This window comes from Trichosurus vulpecula, chromosome 1 (assembly GCF_011100635.1).
Source record: "Trichosurus vulpecula isolate mTriVul1 chromosome 1, mTriVul1.pri, whole genome shotgun sequence".
Taxonomy (NCBI): domain Eukaryota; kingdom Metazoa; phylum Chordata; class Mammalia; order Diprotodontia; family Phalangeridae; genus Trichosurus; species Trichosurus vulpecula.
This window is the reverse complement of record NC_050573.1, coordinates 127,058,600-127,068,991: the sequence shown is the minus strand read 5'-3', so window position 1 is coordinate 127,068,991 and position 10,392 is coordinate 127,058,600. Positions and strand designations below refer to the sequence as shown.

Here is a 10,392-nt window from a genome sequence, read left to right as displayed (position 1 = left end):
TTCACAAAAAATACTGCGGGGAAAAATGGAAAATCATATGGCAGAAACTGGGCATAGACAAATATCTTACACCCTATACAAAAGTCAAAACAGATTCGTGACACAGGAATAAAGGCTGACAATATAAGCAATTTGGGAGAGCAAGGAATAGTTTGCTTGTCAGACTTACGGGAAAGGGAAGAATTCATGACCCATCAAGAGACAGAGAGCATTACAAAATACAAAATGTATAATTTTGATTATGCTAAATTATTTTTTTTATAATTTTTATTTAATATTTTAGTTTTCAACATTGATTTCCATAAGATTTTGTGTTACAAATTTTCTCCCCATTTCTACCCTTCCCCGCATTCCAAGGTGGCATATATTCTGATTGCCTCATTTCCCAGTCAGCCCTCCCATCTTTCATCCCACTCCTCCCCCATCCCCTTTCCCTTTACATTCTTGTAGGGCAGGATAGATTTCTATGCCCCATTCCCTTATATCTTCTTTCCCAGTTGTATGCAAAAAATGACTTTTTTAAGTATCTGCTTTTAAAACTTTGAGTTCCAAATTCTCTCCCCTCTTCCCTTCCCACACACCCTCCCTAGGAAGGCAAGCAATTCAACATAGATCACACATGTACAATTATGTAAAATACTTCTTCAATGCTCATGTTGTGAAAGGCTAACTATATTTCCTTCCACCCTATCCTGTCCCCCTTTATTCAATTATCTCCCTTGACCCTGTCTCTTTTCAAAAGTGTTTGTTTTTGATTACCTTCTCTCCCTATCTGCCCTCCTTTCTATCATCCCCCTTTTTATGTCCTTCCCTTTACTTTCCTGTGGAGTAAGATACCCAATTGAGTGTGTATGTTATTCCCTCCTCTAGATGAATCCGATGAGAGTAAGATTCACTCATTCCCCCTCACCTGCCCCCTCTTCCCTTGCAACAGAACTGCTTTTTCTTGCCACTTTGATGTGAGATAATTTACTCCACTCTATCTTTCACTTTCTCCCTCTCTCAATATATTCCTCTCTCAACCTTTAAATTGATTTCATTTTTTAGATATCATCCCTTCATATTCAACTCATATTGGGCCCTCTGTCTATATTCCCTTCAACTCCCCTAACACTGATGAGAAAGGTCTCCTGAATTACACACATCATCTTTCCATATAGGAATGTAAACATAACAGTTCAACTTTAGTAAGTCCCTTATTATTTGTCATTCGTGTTTACCTTTTCATGCTTTTCTTGATTCTTGTATTTTTAAGTCAAATCTTCTATTCAGCTCTGGTCTTTTCACTGAGAAAGCTTGAAAGTCCTCGATTTTACAGAAAATCCATATTTCACCTTGGAGCATTATACTCAGTTTTGCTGGGTAGGTAATTCTTGGTTTTATTCTTAGCTCCTTTGAGTTTCAGAATATCATATTCCAAGCCCTTTGATTCCTTAAGGTAGAAGCTGCTAGATCTTGGGTTATTCTGATTGTGTTTCCACAACATTCAAATTTCTTTCTCACTGCTTGCAGTATTTTCTCCTTGACCTGGGAACTCTGGAATTTGGAAACAATATTCCTAAGAGTTTTCTTTTTGGGTTTTTTTTTTCAAGAGACAATAGGCAGATTCTTTCAATTTCTACTTTACCCTCTGGTTCTAGAATTTCAGGGCAGTTTTCCTTGATACTTTATTGAAAGATGATGTCTAGGATTTTTTTTTTTTGATAATGGCTTTCAACTAGTCCAATAATTTTTAATTTTCTCTCCTGGACCTGTTCTCCAGGTCAATGGTTTTTCCAATGAGATATTTCACATCGTCTTCCATTTTTTTCATTCCTTTGGTTCTGTTTCAAAATATATTGATTTCTCATAAAGTCACTAGCTTCCACTTGTGCCAGTCTAATTTTTAAGGTGGTATTTTCTTCAGTGCTCTTTTGGACCTCCTTCTCCATTTGGCTAATTCTGCCTTTCAAGGCATTGTTCTCCTCATTGGCTTTTTGGAGCTCTTTTGCCATATGGGGTAGTCTGTTCTTTAAGGTGTTATTTCCTTCAGCATTTTTTGGGTCTCCTGTAGCAAGTCATTGACTTGTTTCTCATGGTTTTCTTGCATCACTCTAATTTCTCCTCCCAATTTTTCCTCTACTTCTCTTACTTGCTTTTCCAAATGCTTTTGGAGCTCTTCCATGGCCTGAGACCAATTTATGTTTTTCTCCTGGATGCTTTTGATGTAGGCTCTTTGACTTTTTTGACTTCTTCTGGCTGTATGTTTAGATCTTCTTTGTCACCAAAAAAGGAATCTAGAGTTTGAGTTTGAGTCTGACTCTGAGTCTGAGACTGTTTTTGCTGCTTGTCCGTATTCCCAGCAAACCAATTGACCCATGAGCTTTTTGTCAGGATATGACTGCTTGTGGAGTAGAGAGTACTTTGTCCCTAGCTTTAGGGTCCAAGCACTGCTGTTTTCAGAGCTACTTCTACTCCACTGTCACCCCAGTATCTGTCACTGCAGCACTCCTCCTCCCCCAAGAACCACCAACCAGGACTGCAATACAGATCCTGGCAGGGCACAGAAAGAGAATCTGCCTTTGTGCCCACACAGTGCTCCTTGCACTCCCACTCTGATCTGCCACTAGATTCCTCCCACCGTGTGAGCCAGGGAATGGGGAAGCATCTGATGCTGTTGGTCTGGAAGCAGCCTCAGGAGTTTCACCACCACTGCTGCACTACCTCTGACACCCCCAAGGCTTTTGATCACAACACTCTTAACTTGATTCCTCAGTTTCCCTCTAACTTTTTCTTTGGTGTTTGTGGGTTGAGAAGTCTGGTAACTGCCAAAGCTCACTGTTTCATGGCCCCAAGTCCTGTTCCAGCTGGCTGACCCCGTGTCTGGTCTGTCCCAGTGCAGCCCATGCTGGGCTGTGCTCTACTCCCAGCACCATGTGATAGACCCTTCCCAGCAAATATCCAGGCTCTCCTGGGCTGGAGACCTGTTTCCTTCTGCTATTTAGGGAATTCTGCCCCTATATAATTTGTTCAGAGCCATTTTTATAGGTATTTGGAGGGATTTGGGGGAGAGCTTAAGAAAGTCCCTGGTTTCCAGCCTCCATCTTGGCTCCACCCCCCTCAAATTGAAAAATATTTGCCCAAACAAAGCCAATGCAACAAAGATTAGGAGGGAGGTGGAAAACCAAGAAACAATCTTTACCACCAATGTCTCTGATAAAGGGCTCATCTCTAAAATATACAGGGAACTGAGCCAAATTCATAGGAATACAAGTCATTCCATAATTGAGAAATGGTCAAAGGATATGAACAGGCAGTTTAGTGAGAAGATATATGTAGAAGTAATATCAGATTATATGCTATCTTGGGAGCATCAGGGGAGGAGAGGTAGAGAGAGAAAATTTGAAATTCAAAAACTTATGGAACTGAGTGCTGTAAACTAAAAATAAAAAAAAAATCAAAAAAGAACACTAAAAACAAGTAAATTAAGCTAACAAAGGAATATTAAGATATTTTTGCTTCTAGTAATGCATCATTTCATAGTAAGAAAATAAGACAAGAACTCAGAACTTGTATTTCTGTTTATAATTATCTTTGTTCATTTTACATTATTGAAAATACTTTTTTCAATTTTATTTTAGTCTCAAAATTGTATATATATATATATATATGTGTGTGTGTGTGTGTGTGTGTGTGTGTATATATATATATATATATATATATATATATATATAATTAGAGAAAAGAGTTTTTTAAAAAAAATTATAAATTGAAGGCTTTGTCAAGGGACTTTTATGCTTAGTCAGTTAATTATTTCATGAGGCTCAGGGGAAGAAAATGCACTTGGCTCAATTTAGACTAGCTGAAGAGGAGTAGTGCCTTAGCATATAGTTACTTACACTGCTCACATACAAAACCTGAAAATAATCCTTGATATATTTGAGAAATTTGGCAAATATCAACAAACTACCTAGTTTGAAATAGTAATCACTATGGCACTATAATAAAGAAGGCATTTAAAACAATCCAAAAGTCAATATTTCTGTGGAATTGTGTTTAAATATTCCCTGTGGCAAAAATGTTGAAATACGCTGCTATCAGATATTATTTGCCTATCTTTTTATTAGTCTATTGTCTTCCTACATATTGTTCTAAAGTATGTAAAGAACTCCTAGGAATACTTTAGATTAAATTAGGGAAGATTAAGCCCCATTTCATTGAAATGATGTTTGGAGGTGTTTACCTGAAAAAGTAAGTTTAGAAGTACTCTAGATGAAAGAAATTATGTTAGCAAATATAGATGAAGACTTTAGATGAATATGTCATCTTCCTGCCAAGTCTCTATTGTAAAGCATTACCATAAAATTTGTCTTTTCCACTTAGTCTATAGGAATTAAGCCAAATCAAGAACATATAAAGATGCTAAACAATTCTGTGACTTTATAAACAAGTTCTACATATAAAGTGAAATGATTTTTCTTTTAAGTCAAATGATTCCTAATCTGTAGCCCAGCATCAGTATTATACTCTTCAAATGCATCACTGTGGGATGCCAGAAACATATCCCAATGTTTCTGTCACTGTTCAAAGCATTTTTGGAACTTTTCGTTCACAATTTTATTTCAAACTGATTTCATGTTTTATAATACTCTTAGTGGTGACAAATTTTTGTACCTTAAAGTAAAAATTGATTTTTGTGAAGGACTAAGTTATTTGGAAATCTCACTAATTAGTGGTCTACTTTGAGTATCTTACTATCTCTCACTCCCATCCTATTCTATCTAACTTCCAAAAGGTAAGTCTTACCATGATATCATCCCACATCCAATAAATAAGTAAAACTCCAGTAGATCCATATTTCTTCTAGAATCAAATATAAAGTCCTGTTTGCTATTTAACGGTCTTTACAATCTGGTCCTTTCCCATCCTTCTAATCTTATTATTTCTCTCCATGAGCCTTTCTTTCCAGTTGAGCTCATTTTATATTCCCTCTTGCACAACTCCCTTAACTTTTCTTGATTTTGCTCAAGCTGTCCCCAGTGACTAGACTGGTCCCCCTACTTTTGTCATTTCTGGTGTCCTTCAATAGTCAGCTGAAGCATCAACTTCTACATGAAACATTTTTGGAGTTAGATTTATTTTCTTGGTATCCATATCCATATCTATATCCGTATCCATACCCATATCCATATGCATATCTATCTATCTATCTATCTATCTATCTATCTATCTATCTACACATTAGCTCCCCAGTTAGAATATAAACTCTGGGAAGAGAGAGGACTAGTGTTAATTAACTATTATATGCCAGGCAGTGTTCTAAGTACTTTATAAATTTTATCTCATTTGATCCTTCCAATAATTCTGTGAAGTAGGTTTTATTTTAAAGTTGAGGAATTTGAACCATAGGTTAAGTGTCCAGAGCCATAGAGCTAGTAAGTGTCTAAGGCCAAATTTGAACTCAAGTGTCCCTGACTATAGGCCCAGTGCCCAATCCATTGTGCCATCTAGCCATCCCTTCTGAGAGCAAAGCTTATTTGACTTTTGTCTTTGTATATGCAGTGCCTATCTGGTTCCAGATACATAGTAAGCACTTAATCATTTGGTCATAGTAGGTACTTTATTAGCTTATTGATTAGATTCAAATCTGATTTATTTTTTTTTATATGAAATTTGAGTTTATTAACTGGTAACTTTTGATTTCCAGTTATGGAAGAAAAATTGTTTCTATACAACTTTTATTACCCCATCACAATTATGCAGGGTGTGTAGATCAAAGCTTTTTATCGGCTAACTATATGAAAAGATGATGAAAATTGTAATAATTCATGTGATCCCAAATGGGCATACAAAAGCAAAGACGAGCTTCCCCTCAAAAAGAAAAGTTATGATTTAAGGGCACCTATGAAAAGGACAACAATACTAATAAAAAAAATTGTATTTACTTAGAAGCATTCAGAATGTCAATAAAACAGCTGCAACTTTTTTTTTGTTTTTGCAATTACAGAGTGGTATTCAGTTAACAGAACAACAATTATTTCATATGCTGCATCAAAGACAACTGAAGATGAAAATGAACTACATCCCCATATATAACTAATTTGTGCTGTGCACCAACAAGAACCTGCTTTAAATTTCCATGCCAATTTACAACCCCCATACTGTACCAGGCAAGGTTAGTGGCTATTGAAAATACCACTAAAGGACAGGGCTATCTAAAGACACATTCGGTAGTGTGTTAACTATACAAAAAAAGACACTGTACAGTTTAAAAACAAATCTTACACAGCCTTACATTTCAATTTTTTTTTTCTTTAAAAGGAGTGAGTTGTGTACAGGGGGGTTAAATGCTTTATAGACAAGAAAAAAAACTGCTCTAGAACCAACTTATTCATCGTCATCATCATCTTCTTCATCCTCCTCATCATCTTCTTCATCTTCCTCCTCGTCTTCTTCATCTTCCTCCTCCTCCTTCTTTTTCTTGCTCTTCTCAGCCTTGACAACTCCTCCCTTTTTCCCAACATCAGGCTTTCCTTTAGCCCGGTATGCAGCAATATCCTTTTCATATTTTTCCTTCAGTTTAGCTGCCTTCTTTTCATAAGGTTGCTTGTCATCTGCAGCAGTATTATTCCACATTTCTCCCAATTTTTTTGCCACATCTCCAATAGAAAGACCGGGATGCTCCCCTTTAATTTTTGGACGATACTCAGAACAGAATAAGAAAAATGCTGAAGGAGGCCTCTTCGGCGCATTGGGATCCTTAAACTTCTTTTTTGTTTCTCCTTTAGGTGGTACGTAGGTTTTCATTTCTCTTTCATAACGAACCTTATCAGCTTTTGCCATGTCCTCAAATTTTCCTTTCTCCTTAGCAGACATTGTCTTCCACCTTTCTGAGCATTTTTTAGAAAATTCTGAGAAGTTCACAGAAGCATCTGGATGCTTCTTCTTGTGTTCCTCCCGGCAGGTTTGCACGAAGAAGGCATATGAGGACATTTTCCCCCTCGGCTTCTTGGGATCACCTTTGCCCATTTTGATTACTTTCCCTCAGCGCCGCACAGAGTAGCCCAGTGCCCGTCCGGCTCTTACTTGCCCCGGCACTGTCTCTATGGAGCTCAATGTCCAAATCTGATTTATAAGGCAGGTGATCACAATCAGTAGGACTGTACCTTAAAATTATATTGTTAAAGAAATTGGTTTCCTTACAAAGCTTATAAAACTCTCTACAGAAAAAAAAATCATAGGATTTGAATTTGAATTTGAATAGGCCTTTCAGATTACCTAGTTGAAAATGCTCATTTATGAAGATGAGGGAAATGAAGTTAAGAGAGTTTAAGGGATGTATAAATATCACAGGGGCAGGAAACAAAAGAGCCAGGATTCAAAGAGAAATCCTCTGACTTCAAATCTAATGTTTTTATTTTTGTTTTTGTTTTTCCCCCAGTGTATCACAGGGGCTGTCCTCAAAATCATGTCCTAAAATGTTTTTGAGAAATGGGAACATTGCAGAATGGGGGAAGAAGGTGGAGAGGCGTTGGGCAGGAGTGCCCCACTCCTGGTCCAACCTGAGCCCAGAAGTAGGCCTAGCCAGGCACCTGCCATTGCCTCTGGTTGCAGGGTGGCACCATAGCTGGTATTGCACATCTGGGCAGCCTTCCAGAGACACTGCTCGAGGCCACTGTCATTCTACCTACAGCAACTGAAGGCCCTGCAAAGCATAGTGCAGGAGTGCTAGAAGGAGATACTGGGGATGCTGGCCCAGGAACTGCGCAAGAGTGAGTTCGAGGCATATAGTCAAAAAGGTGGTAACGTTCTTGGGGAGCTTGATCATGTACTGGAGACACTTCCTGAGTGGGTTGCCCCAGAGATGGCTAAGAAGAATCTCATGACAATTTTTGATGAGGCCTATGCCCACTCAGAGCCCTTGGAGTGGTTTTGATTACTGGGGCTTGGAACTACCCATTTTTACTAAATAGCCAGCCATTAATAGTGGTCATCACAACAGGAAATGCTGTCATAGTTAAGCCATGAGAATTAGGTGAAAGGACAGCCTACCTCTTGGCCAAGATCCCCCCTCTGTATTTAGACAAAGAGCTATACTATGTTATTAATGTTGGTGTTAAAGAGACCACAGAACTTCGAACAAAGATTTGACCATATTCTCCATACTAGATGAATAGGTCCCTGCCAAGGCTCCACTCAATAGCTGCATTTTGGGCCCTCCTGCCTTAGAGTGATTGTCGATGGTAACTGCTTCTCTTTGAGGGTCTTCCCCTCCCTGTTTGATTTTTTTTCTCATTAAAGGAGCCATTCCTTGACTCACTTCTTAAAGAGGACTATTAACTGAATGGGCATTACCTCCCTCTAACTGAGTACATTAAAAGCCTGAGCTTAAAAGGGCTAGGGTCTCCCATTACATCCTGGGCCATCTCCAGCCATCCTGATCAATATCAGGTCACTGGATCCAGATGTCTGGAGGAGAGAATGAGGCTGGTGTCCTTGAACAGTCCTGCCTCACTCAAATCAAAGTCAACTGCAAGTCAAATCACCATTTCCCTGATGTCATGGTCATCTACAAAAATGAAGGACAAACACAACTGGAGTTGGGAAGATTGTCATGGAAGCTGCTGCCAAGCATTTAACCCCTGTGACTGGAGTTCGGAGGGAAGAGTCCATGCTATGTTGGTAAAGATTGTAAGCTTGACACTGCTTGAAGATATATCACCTGGGGGAAGTATATGAACTATGGTTGGAACTGCATTGCTCCAGACTACATTCTCTGGGAGCCATCCCTCCAGAGTCAGACTGTGGAGAAGATAAAGGAAACTGTGAAGGAATTCTATGGTGAAGAAATAAAAACGTCTCCTGATTATGAAAAGATCATCAACCTTTGTCATTTTAAAAGAGTGACAAATTTACTAGAAGTACAAAAGATAGGTTTTGGAGAGAGAAGGATGAGGGTACAAGATACATAGCCCTGACTGTCCTTACTGACATTAAGCCCAATTCCAAGGTGATGCATGAAGAGATTTGTGGACCTGTACTTCTAAGAGTGCCTGTGAAAAATGCAGATGAAGCAATACAGTGCAGTGAGAAAAAACCCTGGCCCTGTGTTTTCTGATAACAATAAGCTGATAAAAAGGATCATAGAGAAAACCTCCAGTGGTGAGGTTACTGGCAATGACATCATCATTCATTTCACTCTCAACTCTTTGCCCTTTAGAGGAGTTGGTAAGAGTGGGATGGGTGCATATTATGGAAAATACAGTTTTGACACCTTCTCCAATCACCAATCATGCCTAACAAAGAGGTTAAAGATGGAAGGTGCCAACAAGCTCAGCTACCCACCAAATAGCCAGTCTAAGGTAGACTGGGCAAGCTTCTTCCTCTTGGAATGCTTCAACAAAGGCAGAGTTGGTATTTTCTTTCTTGCTTTTCTGAGTATCATAGTTTCTATAACCATAAAATTTCAGTACTACAAAAGATGGCTCAGGTTCAACTTGCAAGTTGTCTTCACTGGATTTATACTTTTGTTACCTGATTCATGAACAAATTGATTCCTTTTAAAATATTAATATAAAAGTGCAAAGATAATTAACCTTTAAAAAAAGAGAGAGAGAAATAGAAGCATTATTTGAATGCAATGAATTCCTGACATCTGTCCAGTTTTGACTTAACCTAGCTATCAACTAAAATCTCTCCATTTTATCTACAGGAAGAGTGCTTAAGCCTATCTGAAATGCTTAAATAAAACCCAGCCACATTATATATAAAGTAGTCACCTAATTTAGAAATATCATAAAAATAATTTTATGCTAGTATTATATGTTTTTCATGGTCTTCCTGATTTTTTGTGATCACTACATCTTTTTAGTTCACTAGTCTTCTTTGGAGATATTCTAGAATTTTACCAGAAATCAAAGTCTTATGAAAAATTCATAATGTGCTTACTTTACTCCCTTATTTTTATTGATTTCTGTTCTTACACTTTTTTTGTTTTCCCTCCCTTTCCTTTCCATCTTTTTCTTTCTTTTCTCCATGTATACCACTGTCTCTATCTTCTTCCCACAAAAAAGTAAATAAACTCTTCCCTTATAACACACACATATACATGCAGGAGAGTGAGTGTGTGTGTGTGTGTGTGTGTGTGTGTGTGTGTGTGTGATATAGTCAAGAAAAACAAACTCAGAGGGGCAGAGACAAGATGGCAGCTGGAAAGCAGAGACTAGCTTAAGCCCCACCCCCCAAAAATCTCTCCAAAAACCTATAAAAATGGCTCTGAACAAGTTCTAGAGCTGCAGAACCCATGAAATCACAAAAGGAAGCAGGGGTCCAGGACAGCCTGGATGGTGGCTAGGAAGGGTCTATCACAAACAGCTAGGAGCAGAGTAGAGCAGAGCCCAGCTTGGGGCATGA

General features: G+C 38.3%; 1 protein-coding gene and 1 pseudogene across 1 annotated transcript; one reads left to right on the top strand and one right to left on the bottom strand.

Moving 5' to 3' along the window:
• Positions 1-5,899: 5,899 nt before the first annotated feature.
• On the bottom strand, positions 5,900-7,092 carry LOC118834784 (high mobility group protein B1-like). Its single transcript, XM_036742209.1, has one exon. The coding sequence runs from the start codon at positions 7,006-7,008 to the stop codon at positions 6,367-6,369; it is 642 nt and encodes a 213-aa protein (XP_036598104.1). The 5' UTR covers positions 7,009-7,092; the 3' UTR covers positions 5,900-6,366.
• Positions 7,093-7,486: 394 nt separating this feature from the next.
• Positions 7,487-9,524, top strand: LOC118834576 (annotated as a pseudogene).
• The last annotated feature ends 868 nt before the right edge of the window (positions 9,525-10,392 follow it).

What these genes read in the sequence shown, in the direction of transcription:
- LOC118834784 (XM_036742209.1), bottom strand. Translation starts at nt 7,008, where the DNA reads ATGGGCAAAGGTGATCCCAAGAAGCCGAGGGGGAAAATGTCCTCATAT.